Source organism: Pseudorasbora parva, chromosome 2 (genome assembly GCF_024679245.1).
Source record: "Pseudorasbora parva isolate DD20220531a chromosome 2, ASM2467924v1, whole genome shotgun sequence".
NCBI classification, from domain to species: domain Eukaryota; kingdom Metazoa; phylum Chordata; class Actinopteri; order Cypriniformes; family Gobionidae; genus Pseudorasbora; species Pseudorasbora parva.
Genome location: NC_090173.1, coordinates 25,834,735 through 25,849,519, shown reverse-complemented (window position 1 = coordinate 25,849,519; position 14,785 = coordinate 25,834,735). Strand labels below are relative to the sequence as shown.

The 14,785-nt window shown below is 37.7% G+C and overlaps 1 protein-coding gene across 1 annotated transcript; it reads right to left on the bottom strand.

Moving 5' to 3' along the window:
- Positions 1-3,180: 3,180 nt before the first annotated feature.
- On the bottom strand, positions 3,181-14,785 carry phb (prohibitin). Its single transcript, XM_067413394.1, has 7 exons — positions 14,677-14,785; positions 14,071-14,173; positions 13,261-13,422; positions 11,370-11,512; positions 5,534-5,650; positions 5,362-5,457; positions 3,181-4,010 (listed from the first exon to the last, which is right to left on the bottom strand). Exons 2-7 carry the CDS (start codon positions 14,153-14,155, stop codon positions 3,798-3,800), a joined length of 816 nt encoding a protein of 271 aa, XP_067269495.1. The 5' UTR covers positions 14,156-14,173; positions 14,677-14,785; the 3' UTR covers positions 3,181-3,797.

Below are 14,785 nucleotides of genomic sequence, written 5' to 3'. Positions count from 1 at the left end.
TTTACAGAAACACCAGATAATACTGCATTGGAACTCCTTGACTCTTCTCTGCAGGCATTGGGGTCAATTGCCTTTTCTAGTGGGAAGGCTCTTAGGCTTGTTACACAGACTAGACGGCAAATGTGGCTAGCTCAGTCCAAGTTTCCAGAGGTATGCCGCAACAATCTTCGTCAACTACATCTAGTACCTGTTCAGGTCTTCGGCCCAGCTGCTCAAGAGGCTCTTAAATGCAGGGCCCAGGCTGCGGAATCCCGATCCCAACATATTGGGCGCAGTGTGAGTTACTCTGCACTGGCTGCACAGCGGGTGCCTGTTCGTCATTCCATTCCACGGCAACATAGACATGGGGAATCTTACAAGCCACCGCAACAGGATTATCGGCCTGGGTTGCCAAGAAGGGAACCACCCACGATCTCAGTTCAGGCTACCTGCTTTCCCTACATCTACTCACCTTTCCGCGCACTGTGGCAAACCTTTTTCTGGACAGGATGAAGCTGTGCATATGGCCCCTGGGGTTGAGAAGGTGCTCTCTCAATGTTCAGCAGGAGTAAAGAATATGGTTATGAGTGCTAGAGCACCTTCGACACGTCGCACTTACGCCAGTAAGTGGAAGATGTTTGTCTCTTGGTGCATGGCTCGTGCTTTCAACCCAGTTGATTGTCCTATTAATGTGGTGTTGGACATCCTGCAGTACTTGTTGGATGCTGGATGTGGTCCAGCTATGCTTAAAGTGTATGTGGCTGCCCTGTCAGCCTTCCGGGATCCTACAGAACAAGGGTCAATTGGTGCAAATAGGCTAGGGGAGCTCTGCGTCTTAAGCCACCAGTATGGGCGGTGTGTACCCAGTGGGAATTACATGTGGTGTTGGACAGTTTGTGTTCAACACCCTATGAACCTATGGAACAGGCTATTAGAAGATATTAGAAGCCTCTCTATGAAGAAAGCATTTTTTTTTAGCCATAACATCAGCCATAAGGGTCAGTGAGTTGCATGCTCTTTCTCAGATGGGGGCCAGAGAGTAATCAGGTTACACTTTGGCCGAACGCAGCATTTCAGCCCAAGGTATTGTCTTCTCAGTTCACAAACTAACCTATTCGGCTGGCGAAGTTTATACAGGAGGAAAAGCCAGCCCTATGTCCAGTCCGTATGTTGAGGCGGAGACCACCTCATGGTGTACCACAGACCAGCTTTTTGTCTGTTTTGGGCCCGGAAGCAAAGGCTTGCTCACTGGATGGTGTACACTATTAGGGAGGCCGTAGCAGGGGATCGTTCAGCAGGCCGTGAATTGCCTGCATCTGTTAAGTGTCATTCGACTCGGGAAGTGGCCACTTCTTGAGCAGCACTTCGTGGTGTGCCTCTCAGAAATATGTGCAGCGGACACATGGGCATCACCTTGCACGTTCACAAGGTTTTATCGACTTAATGTGTCTCCAACTACCTTTAGTTCGGCTGTATTGCCAGGGATGTTTGAGCTTATATCCTCATGACTTGGTTACATTCTTCTTCCACCATGTTTTGACCGTCTCTGGCAGTCTGGAATAAGTGAAATATAACGCTGATTACTGACGTAACTGTGGTTCTATGAATGGTGGAAGAGCGCCATTCTCGGATTGAGAATGACAAGAGACCGACCGTGACGTAGTAGGAAGCTGATATAGCTTCTGACATGTCATCGGTGAAGTCACGTGTGACTGAATAAACACGAGATTCTCTGACGCGTGAGATGCTACCTTTTTCACCATGTTTTGACCGTCTCTGGTGGTCTTCCACCATTCATAGAACTACGGTTACGTTAGTAACCAGCGTTTCATTAACACCAAAGCAGCTGAAACTGATTACCAACCCCCTCTGCTACTTAACTGACCAGATCAATATCCCAGTGGCCCGTTCTTCGTACGTCGCTAACTCAGTTTGCTGGATTTGACTGTTGACGATTTGCCTTGATCTCGGATTGTTTGGTTCTTTGAAGCTCATCCTGGACTTGCTGTCATAGCAACAGGTCCGTTAGCTTAAACCTGCTAGGGAGCAGCTTATTTCATGTAAACAGGATTAGATTGCATCTTGAGGTGATACTTAAAATCTGTCCCAGCCACTGCTACTTTATTACAAGACTTCATTACTGAACCAGGGTCAATAATAATTTAAAATAATAATAAATATAAGTTTATTTGAAAATAATATTTTAATGTTGTGTAAAATTTGCATATCATTTTATAGACACAGTCACATGATTGAGAGATTTATTTGTGAATTGTGATGGAATAATTACTTTATAGTTGTATTGGAGGTTTACACAAATTGTGCAGTTATTCTCCGTCGTACATTAATGTGATGACGGATTATGGGAGTGGCTTGATGCAGCTCAAGAGATGCAGATAATTTGATCTTGACTGTTAAGAAACTAATTAATACTGTCACATAAAAAATCTGCTTCAAATTTAATTGAAAATGAAATAAAAATGTACAAATATTATACAATTGGGAATAGAAATAATTGGGAATCATGTTCATCAAAACATTTAATTTATCTAACTTTTATGTTAGTTTGGTCGCTTGTCTGTTTACTTATAAAGGTCCAGAAATGAGTGTTTTTTCTTCTTCTTTTTCTTTGACAAGTTTTTTGCCCTGTGGCTTTTTTAATTAATTGATGTCATTAGGTTGTCTTGACGTCAGCCCATCGCTGCATTTCTAATCGTGGTTTCGGGTATCGATGCATCTGCCCTCTTCAGGGAACACAGGCACGAGCAGTGATCTCAGATAATTTTATCCATATATTTTAATCCAATCCGCAAATTCGTTTGAAGAACCAAAATAGCCAGAGATCAGTTATCAAGATTAAAAGATCTGAGATCTGTCAAATCATCTCGTATGTATTAAGCGAGGTACGAAGAACCGGCCCAAGGAGTTTAACTGAATTGATGCCATTCTCTGATTTAAAAGTGTTCCTTTAATTTTTTTGAGGAGTGTATTTACAATGGATTTTATAAAATTCTAGATAAAATATTCAAACAATTTAGGCCAAAACAGTGAATAAGAAATTGGTCAATATATATTAAATTATGAATGACACATTGAAATAATGGATCGGTCATTACAGTGCTTAATTTTCAAGAACATTAACAATTACATAAAAGAAAAAAATATTGTATTTCATTTGAAATGAGGAGCAAACAACTGTACTTTGGTTTAATATAAATGAATCATTGTTTATTGATAATTTTTTCAATTCACCCCTTACATGTAGCATTTGTTCTGCCACATACATACAATAACAAAACATATTGAAACCAAAAAAAACAAGAGTCAATCCTTCAGTAGCAGAGAGTGAGATTGATGTCAATTATCCAGCAGCATGACACACTTTGACATTGCAGTCTGTGTGTCTCACTACTCGTGAATGTACAATTTAATTTAGCTTTGCATGGTATTTAGATCAAATTCTGCTTATGGAGAATTTCACTGAAAGGCTTATGGTATTGTTTGAAATCCATATCCCATTTAGCAGAGAAAACATTTCAAATGCACATTTATTTATGCACTGACAGCACATTTTCATACACACAAACTCTTTCCAATTGCTGTTACCACCTTGTGGCAGTCCATATTTTCAGGAAGAGAGCAAGAAAATACTTGGACTAAAAGAGAGAATAAAACAAATAGTTTTTGCCTCTATTAAGTTTGCCTATAGGCTGATTAGATAGTTGCATGGGTAATACAGACATCACTTTTTCCAAAAGTAGCCAAACTCGGGGGTTGGGTGTGTGTGTGTGTGGGTGTGTGCGTCTCTAGTTTCCCTGTCACTGTGGTAACTGAAGGAGCGTTCCCTGTCCAGACGGGAGGTAGGTAACATTGCGAGAGCGGCTGAGCTGGAAGGCGATGTCCTCAGCTGCCTCCAGCTTTCTCAGCTCCACCAGGCCATCACCAGCTACTGCCAGAGAATCAGCGATCAACAGCGCAGCCTGGGAGTCTCCTTCTGCTGAAATAATGGCTGCCTGCTTTTGCTGTTCTGCCTGAGAGACAATTACAGAGACAAAAGGTTATATCACCTGTTGCTTATGGGGAAAAAGAAAAAACATTTTTCAAAATGGACTTTTTAATGACTAATTTCACCTTTAAAATATCAATTAAATAAATAAAATAATTAAATACAAACATTTTAAAACAAGCCACATTTCAAAGGTTTAGGGTCGGAAAGATTAAAAAAGAAAAAAAGAAACAAGGATGTTTATTCAACAAGGATGCATTAAAGGTCCCGTTTTTCGTGTGTTTTTGAAGCCTTGATTGTGTTTACAGTGTGCAATATAACATGAGTTCATGTTTCGCGTGTAAAAAAACAAAATTATATTTCACAAAATTTACTTCTGTACAGTGCTGCTTTCGCTGTCCTAAAAACGGCCTGATGGAAGTCCCTCCTTCAGAAATACCAAACGAGTTCTGATTGGGCCAGCGCTTCCCGTGTTGTGATTGGACAGCAGCTTAGCGCACTTTGCCCGGAAATTTCCCGCCTTTTAGCCATAACGGGGAGATGCAAGCGCTGAATGAGCGCTCTTCTCCACATGGGAGAGCAACAAGACCACTCCCCCTATTTTGCGTGTTCTTGTGGGCGGAGGGTTAGTCAACAAACGCTTCTAGTGACATCATTACGTCCCTGCACTTCCTGCTGTAGTCTAAACCGGCCGTTCGCAGTAGGCTTTGAAAGGGAACTTCTGTTAAATAAAATATCTCGCTTGGCATTGAACTTTGAGCTTTATAATGATACAGGTATTATTTATGCTCTAACAGCAACATTACACACTAACTAAAGTTTGAAAGATGGGATCGCGAAGAACGTTAGAACCTTTAAACTGATCAAAAGTGACAAAGATTTGTTTAATGTTATTGAAAACATGCACAACTGTTTTCAACTGTTTTCTGAAGGATCATAATATGTATTGACTGACTGTTTTTACTGTATTTTTGATCAAATAGAGCAATCTTTGTCAGGGTAAGAGACGTTTCAAAAGTATTAAATCTTACCGAACCCAAACTATTAAACAGTTGTGTATATTTAAAATGAGAAAAAAATACAATTAAATAATTTTGCCATTATCTTAGTGCAAGGAATATTGCAGATACATTGCCACATTGTTCTGAGGGAAACGGATACATTTTACACGAAGCAAAATGCATATTTTATTTGGCAGGAGATTGTGTGTTGATTGTGCACATCACTTAAAGCCGTGAGATTAATTTATATAAGTAACTAATAGGTTTAGTATTGAACTGGTGAGTAACGGTTATTGATCAAAGACCATTTTACTCTCATTTGGTGGATGTTAATTTCAGACCATGCATTGAACTATACCATTTTGAGGCTCTTACCTTTTCTACAACAAACCTGGCTCTCTCAGCCTCCTGCTGTGCAACCTGCTTCATCTCAACAGCCTCAGTGAACTCCTTGCCAAATGTCAGATGTGTCTGAGGGAAGAGACAAAAGGGTGAGACACTGGAGTGGAAACTGAAACATTAACAGAGGAAAAGAAGAGGTCTTTACCAGAGAGACGTCATCTAGAATGAGACCGAAGGTGGATGCTCTTTCTGTCAGATCTTCACTGACCTGTCTGGACACAAGCTCTCTCTGAGTGATGAGCTCACCGGCATCAAAACGGGCCTGCGGAAAATTGATAAACATTCAAATCTTATTTATTTTATGCCATTTATTCTATGCCAGGTTTTAGTTTAATTTTATGTTCATCCAGCCCTATACACATGGGTAAGAAAAATATTCTTATGCTCACAAGTAGACTTGTGCCGATTGTGCCTGTAATGCGATATATCATGATAATGAATATGCACAATATTGTTATCGTGGGCATTTCAAAATATCGTAAATAATAATTTATTAACAATTATTTAAAAAAATTTAATGTACTAAAGAATACTTTGCTCATCGACCGTATAAATGCTCAACACCGCTGTATACTGCGTCAAAGGGACACGCGCTCAGATGTAAATGAGAAGCACATGAACGAGTGAAGGAGACGCGCTGCTGAAGTGCCGGTCAATGACAGCAGAGTGCGCTGATTTTTGTTTTAATCTGAACTACAACACGCCCTAATGATTATCATTTTTTGGATTATTCGTTATTGTTCAGTAAATCTTTGAGACATACGACTTCATTAGTTAACATGTTAATTCATTATTACCAAACTGACAATGAAAAATACTTATAAAGAATTGATTATTCTAAGTAGGGATGTCAACGATTAATCAATGATCGATTAATTGTCGATAAGACATTTGATCGATAAGACATATCGATCATCGATTAAGCAGGGTCATGCGCATGCGTGCGGCTCAAACGCGCAATGGGAGGAAAAATGATTCTACTAGGGACCATTTTACAGCTGGAGTTACACACCTTCATCATGACTGCAAGTTTGCATGTGCATTCGCCGCCTTTAGTTTTGTGCAAATGTAAGTTGTTCTAATGTGTTTATTTTGTGCAGGTCTATCTATAGCTGATTTATTTCATAAGGATGTATTTGGTTAATAATTAACATTAGAGGCGAGCGGTAGTCAAAGCGTTGCGGTGATCAGCTTCAGCGTGCAGCTCCAACAGCAATGCACAACTAATAATGACTATGATTGGGACTGTCATATTACACAACATTAATGAGAACACTATTGTAATAAAAAATTGTGATTGTTAAGTATTTGGGTTTATTTGCCGTGTTTCATTGCGTTGATCCAAGAAGAGCGCATGCACAACATGAGTCACGCACTCTGACTCGCGCATGTAACTTAGTTCAATTTCACTTCTGCATTCGCATCAGATTGTGCTGAAGTAATTTGTAATATTACATTTATTTTGTAACGTTATATATGTGATCAATCATAAAGGATGCGTTTCTTTTAGCGAAATAAAACGCACTAGCAAATGGCTTCAGTCAGTGATGGCTACCGGTTTTCATTCAGTGCTTCAGCTTTAGCGCATACAGAGCAATGCATAATAACTATGATTGGGATTGTCATATTAGCCTACATAACATAAATGAGAACACTATTTTAATAAATGGTTGTAAAGTCATTGGGTTTAGGTGCCGTGTTCAGAGCGTTGTTCCAGGAAGAGCGCGTCTCCCATTCTGAATATGAATATCAGGAATTCAATTCAAGTTCACTTGTGCATTCGCATCATTAGTGAAGATATATAATTTGTAATATTTTGTTAACTTTATATAAATCTGATTAATCTCATATAGGAAGCTTTTTGTTGAGTTAAATAATGGGCTAACAAAGAGCTTCAGTGTAACCAGTGTTGATGATTCAGCGCATCAGCTTCAGCTCTCGCAGTTCAAACAGCAACGCGCAACTAATAATAACTATGATTGGGACTGTCACAATACATAACATTAATGAAAACAATATTTTAATAAATAGTTTTGAATTAATTGGGTTTAGGTGACGTTTCAGCACGTTGTTCTTGGAAGTGCGTCCACACATTCTGAATTTACAGATCTGAAGCGGCTTTCGTGTTGTATTACAGGTTATATTTGGTTATTAAATAAGTAATTTAATTAAATTATAAATAACATCGACTAATTTTACAATCCCATAGCCCTTTGTTTAGATAAAAAAAATCCTTCTCATTCATTTGGTGAAGAACATGGCGTTTTGAGCAGCAGTGAACATGCTGTCGGCTATAAGCCACTGTTGTAGCATATTTCAGTATTATGGTTAACGATTAATTCGATTAATTGATCGTTAATTTAAACGACGATCAATCATGGGAATTTGTGAAAATTGAAATCCCTAATTCTAAGTAATGTTAATTTCTTAGTTACTGTTTAATAACATTAAAAATTAAAATAACTTTTTTAATGGACCTAAGATAAAACTAACAATGATCAGTATTTCTTAACTAACATTACCAAAAACATTATTACTTTCTGTAACAAATGTAGCTATTGCTCAATCCTAGTTAATGCATTAAATAATGAGACCTTGTTGTAATTTGTAAGCCTCCTGTTGTTCTTTATAGCCTAATTCTTTTGCACTTTAATCTGTTTGAAAATTTTACTTTTAAAGCTCTGGAAAAAATAAAGAGACCACTTAACATTGATTTCTCTTAATTTTTTCCAGAGCTGTATATATTTCTGGTGCATTATTGTATTTAAACATTCAGTTATTTTTGTCATTACAAAAATAGTTCTTAGAGCTGTTATGCTATGACAACACTTTTTTGCAACTTATTTCAATATCGTGATAAAAGCTTCAGCAATTAATCGCAACATGAAAAATTGATATCGGCCCATGCCTAGTCAAAAGGGATGTATTTATTTGCTCAATAGCACAGTAAAAGCAGTTATATTGTGGAATATTAATATAATTTAACAATAAAAATTTATAATACATTTAATTAGTTTTCTTTTAATTAAATTTACTTTTACATTTAATTTGTTCCTGTGATCAAAGCTGAATTTTCAGCATCTTTATGGTCACATGATCCTTCTGAAACCACTCCATTATGCTGACTTGGTGTACAAGAAACATTTGTGCTGCTTAAAGGACAACTCCGGTGAGAAATTAACCTAGGGGTAATTAAAGGTGGGATAAGTTTTATTTCAAAACCGTTTTAGAAAAAGGACACGGGCCGAGTGGAATAACAAACTTGTAGCCAATCAGCAGGTAAGGGCCGTGTCTACTATTGATGGTGAGAAGAGCGCTCGCTCTCGCTCTGTGCACGTCATTATTCAAAACACGAGTAACACATGACGGACATTAGCCGAGAACTAGCCTAATATATGCTGCTTGACTATGCTCGTGTGTCAGGTTCACTTGTTTGTCCATTTGCGATTGTATTGTGTCTCACTTCAGCGATGATAAAGACCCGTTCATTTCCACACCGTATGGAGCATCTAAATCTCCTCACTGTGTGCTTCAAGCATCAGCTCACACAATGTCTCCGACAAGTAAGATACTATACTCCTAATATATGTTTGTTTACTCTTTTCATGATCTATATAACCCTTATCCAGTCATAATTATAATATGTCGTTAGCTGGACTGCTTGTGTTCTATAGAGTTGTTCATGAGAACAGTTTGATCGCTATCTCTAATCTTGTCATAATTGTAATATGTCATTAGCTGGACTGTGTGCTTGTGTACTATAGAGTTGTTCATGAGAACGGTTTGTGATTTTGTGATTGCTGTAACTCTAATCTTGTCATAATTGTAATATGTTCGTTAGTTGGACTGTCGTGCTCGTGTACTATCGAGTTGTTCACAAGAACAGTTTGTGTTTTTGTGATAGAAGGGATGACTTTTTCATTGAATATTCGACCTGGATTAGATACACAGAGATTCTGCCATAGTCGGTGATGCCTCTGGGTTACGTATGTGTGGGGCGGCGCTATGAAAATAGGGGCGAGACCCTTTTGGGGGTAGGGGCGTATTTGTTTTGGTGATTTGAAATACCAACAACGGTTACCAGATAGCACTTACCCCACCTTTAACAGATGGTGACCGAGTAGATCGTTCTCTGGGATGCATTTTCATGAAAATCGGATGTTAAGAGTTTTATCTCTAAAAACAGTTTAGCTTATAAAGCTTGTCTATGGGGCACAGAGTAAGTAAAATTAAATTTCTAGTTAATACCACTAACAACGCTCAAAATATAGCCTCACACTAAGATGGTAGCATAATGAGGTTCCCTACATGCAAACCAAAGCATTGAGAAATTTGTAAGTGTAGAGTTTAATAAGAAGATACTTATAAAGAGAGTACATTACGCGTTTACAGACCAGTCGAGTCACGAACGCTGTGCTAAGTGAGCTGATCGATAAGAACTAAGTTCGTGAAATCTAATTACATGGAAATGCATGAATTATATCTGTTAATCAAAATATATGGTTGACTAATTAAAAAGGTGTCCCATATGAGATTCCAAGTTCACAGTTCATCACTTAGCACAGCATTCGTGGCTCGACTGGTCGAGACCCTTTCCAAGATGGTGCCTGTCTGTAAACGCATAATGGACTGCCTTAATAAGTATCTTCTTTGTGATTAAGCACGACTCCTTTCAGGCAGATAAAACTGACTGTCTGAGAATCAGCCAATCAGAAGTGTCACTGCGCTCTGTGGCTCACGGACGCAGACAGTTTTAGTTTCAGTTTCTAGACACCTGGAAGAGATCGCTGACGTTGAATGACTGTGCAGTGTTATTTCATAAATAATATAAGAAAGTGTCACTGTACTTATTTACAAGTTTCTACGTTTCTAGTATTGCGTGCGTGCAACTACCAGTAAGTATACTGAAGTTTGTTGTTATTTTTACCTCACTTTTACCTCAAAAATGTCGCGGCATGTCACACAGTAAAATGGCGGGGCTTCGTACCGCTATTGTGTTTAATTGTTGAGAATGATGTTTATTACTGGAAGTGTTGCTCTGCAAACCTTGTGCCTTAATTATTCATAATCCATAATTATTATATGTTCAACTGAATTTGGCATATTGTATATTGTTGTAATTAATGTGCAATAAAGTAAGTAATCTTTGAATAGAGATATCATGTACAGCTGCATTTCTAAGTTTGCATTTACTTAGTAATAATCATTTATTATAACACTGTATTCAAGTCATACATAACAAAACTAGAATTTAATTTTGATTCTGTTTGTTTATTACATACCTGTTAGGCAGGTAATAATTCTTTGTTATTTATATTGAGTTTACATTTGTACTGATTTATGTCTGTATCTTTATTTCAGAACCACACACATATAGTTTGAACCTTTATTTCAATGAACACCTAAACGGAACATCTCGTCTGCATTCTAATCGATGCCCCCTGGTGGTCACAACCTTCCAAAGACAAGTCAAATTATACAGTCCTTAACAATCACCAAAACATTCTTATTAAACTGTTTGTACACTTACAAAGTTCTCAATGCTTTGGTTTGCATGTAGGAACCGTGTGCTACCGTGTTAGTGTGAGGCTATATTTTGAGCATTGTTAGTGGTATTAACAAGCAATTTAATTTTACTTATTCTATGCCCCATAAACTAGCATTATAAGCTCAAATGTTTTTAGAAATAAAACTCGTCACATCCGATTTTCATGAAAACGCATCCCAGAGAACGATCTACTTGGTAACCATGTGTTAATTACCCCTAGGTTAATTTTTCACCGGAGGCCCTTTAACATTTTTATTAAAAACACGTGATGTTTTAATTTCTTTAGTTCAAAAGAACAGAATTTATTTATAATAGGATTTTTTGGTAGCATTACAAATGTCTTCACTGTCACTTTTGATTAATTGAATGCATCCTGGCTGAAACTTTTGAACAGTAGTGTACATTTCTTCATAATGCTATACATGATGCTCACCACTACAGCCTTCAGAACCTCAGTGGTGATGGAGGGCAGCACTCTCTCATCATAGTCCTCTCCGATACTCATGAAAATTCGTGGTAGCTGTCCAGCAACTGGTCGGAACAGGATTCTCAGCGTGATGTTCACATTCTGCAAATCTGAAAGGGAAAAAGACAGACCATTTAGCCAGTTTCCAAAGTTTTATTAGTAAAGACAAAAGAATGAACAGCAGAAGGGGCAAGAAACCTCAATATATTTAACGCCATATTAGCAGCAATGGCTATATTCATGGTAATCAACATTTAAAAAAAAATATTGATTACAACCAGACACAGCCTATATACCAATAATCACAACAGTAATAATAACAATTACACAGATTTTTTTTAAAAAATTTAATATTTGATAGAAATTCTAAAAGTATTCCAGGAGAAACCTTTTAAAAAACGTCCATTAGTATATTTTCTGAACAAAAACGTTGTTGTAGTAATGTAATCTAGATAAATCACATTTTTTATTACTTTTAGATTACTTTTGACCCAACTCATTTATCACATGGTTTTGAATAGGATAGTCTCGTACCATATTGGTATTAAAACACAGAGAAAGAAAATATTAAATTGTCATCAACAACATGAAGTGCATTAAATATTACATTACGTCAGGGCTTCCCAGACAAAAGAATCGTTTTTCCTCAACTTTTCATTCTCTGTCGGCCTCCGTATACGATGTAACTATACACATCACAACATGTAAATAGGAACGTTTGGTGTTATTTTGTCACTTATTAAACATTCGGGCTAGATGGAGCGGTTTACCTTTAGTCTTTGTGCTAGAGCTAAGCTTTGTACCCTTACCCCCCGAGAACGACAAGCAGAAATTAAGAGTAAATGACATAAATTAAGAGTCATAGATTTGCATGAAATAATCATGTGCCTTAATGGTCTGGTGGTGGATTTTTTTGTTAAGGTTGTCAGGGAGGTTATAGGTTCTAATCCACCATTGTATAGTTTTGTTTTCTCTAAATAAAACCAAAAGGTGTTCATCTGTGATTGTATTTCAAAAACATAGACAATGTTTGTGTGCATTTTTTTTGTGATTTTACAGGAATAAATAGGGAGTCTATGCAACAGTGTTAAGCCATAGATTGAAATATTCATATGTGTGAAGCAGTGTGCACAAGCGCCAAGAGAACTGATAACAGCGGATTTAGCATGATTTAAAAAATAAAAATCACAAATTCCAGCGATATATCACTATTTTATGGTGCGTTCAAGTCATGTCGAAAAGATCCAATTTACGAGTTGAACACACATGAACACCACCACAAAGTCTTAAATACCAGTGGGAAGTTTGGGATTTTCTGTGAGCCACAATCTTTACAAGTTGGGGGCGTGTCCGTGAGAAACATGGCATGACATTTAGCAGTGACACTGACAGGCTGTCATTTATAACAAAGTAAGCTAGTAAAATAACAATTATATATAACGGTACAGTTTACAGGGGCTTCATAGATTAATTAAAAAACGTAAAAGATTGAAAGTCACCTGATGCGCATTTTTTGTTTCGTCGCTTTTCCATAAGCAGAGTTAACAAACCTTGCTGTATTTTCATGAAATGTATTAAAAGAAGGTACACCGCCATCTGGCTCTGACAAAAGAGACTTAAATGCACATGATGTCGTAAACACGACTTCTCACCTCGTAAATACGAACATCCCAGGAGGACTTGAACGCACCATTATTTAACACAAATGAATGAATTGCTAATAAAATGGAGAAGCTGCTTATGTATTAGGTAAATCCGTGCCAGAAGATGTTAAAAAAGTGGTGGAAACAATATCGACCCTGGCCAAATTACGCCTACAGCAGTCAGACAGAAACGGTAATAGAATGGTGTGACATACCTTTGCTACCAGTGATGACTGGCACATTACGTGGACGGGACCTGCAGTCAAAGATGATTGGCTTCTGCACCCAGGGTATTAGGAAGTGTGTGCCCTCCCCAACAACATCATCCTGGACACCTTGAAACCTGTTGAAGATTACGGCCCTGTGTCCTGCATCCACTGCAATGAATACATATTCAAATTTAAAATAAAGGGGTGGTTGCATGCGATTTCACTTTTTTAACTTTAGTTTAGTGTGTAATGTTGCTGCTTGAGCATAAACAGTATCTTCAACGCTGAAAGTTCAATGCAAACAAAGATATTTTCTTTTAAAGTTATGGCAGTTTATTGCCTACAAAAACAGCTGGTTTGGACTACAACGAGCTTCTTTCAAGGTTGGTGACATCATAAAACCCTTGCTAGTCACCGCAGATGTGACTTCTGTCTGTAATGGTAAGGGGCGCAACATTTCTGGACAACCTGTGCTTGACACTAAAAATACACGAAACTACATTTGGCCATCTAACCAATCTAAGACCATTGCGTTTTTCGGAGGGATGGGCTTCATAGTTGCATGAAGCAAATGAGCTGTTCAAAGGACAGTGGAGACAGCGGTGTGAAATAAAGGTCAAATATAAGAAAAATACAGTGTTTAAAAAAAAAAGAAGTATTAAGACATGTTATACTGCGCCCCATAAAAACAACAACGTCTTGAAAAAAAAAAACTGCCCCCATAAATCCCATAGCTTGATAACCATTTTATAAATGCAAAAGCACTGTTTTATTACATTACAAATAATTTAAGTAGTTGAGCACCACTGAACTTACCATTAAAAAGAGCAGAGTTAACTACACCTCCTCCAATGGCCAAGGCCAATCCCAGCTTTCCAATGGACTCAAAGAGTTTCGCCATGGCAAAAATGTGACAGTCCTGATGAGAGAAGCATATTGATTTTAACCACCACTTCATTGACGATTACTTATGAATGTAAAAGCCCTTGAATAATCAAAACATTCCCTCCGGTTAGCCTTGAGTTTTCAGCAGTGACATGACATGAATGAACGTGCTAACCTGTTCTCACTTTGAGTGGGTCAGACATGGTCAGCGAAAAGCTTTTGTAAAACAACCTTATAATAATAAAACACTCCAAGTAAACTGATATTCGATAATACTACAACTTATATGAAATGTATAAAACAGGTATTAAATACTTCCGTTGTAGTGAAGTTTAAATTAAATAGCCTGCTACACGCTAATGTTGCAACTGACATGCAATCATGTCCTGCTGCCAACCTTCCCACACAGATAAAGCCAACATGTCCGTTACTATTTCAATAGTCACATTATAAAGATTGCACTGCGTTTTGTAAATAAAATTAAGGCTTCAAATCCACATAACAATATCGCTAGTGTCTTACAACGTGTCCACTCACCCACTACGCTGTTAGATCACAGTGACCTCCACCAGAGCCTGCGCAAGAAACGCATGAAAATTTGCCGTTTGAGCATGCGCAACATTTCCAACATACACTTCTCTGATTG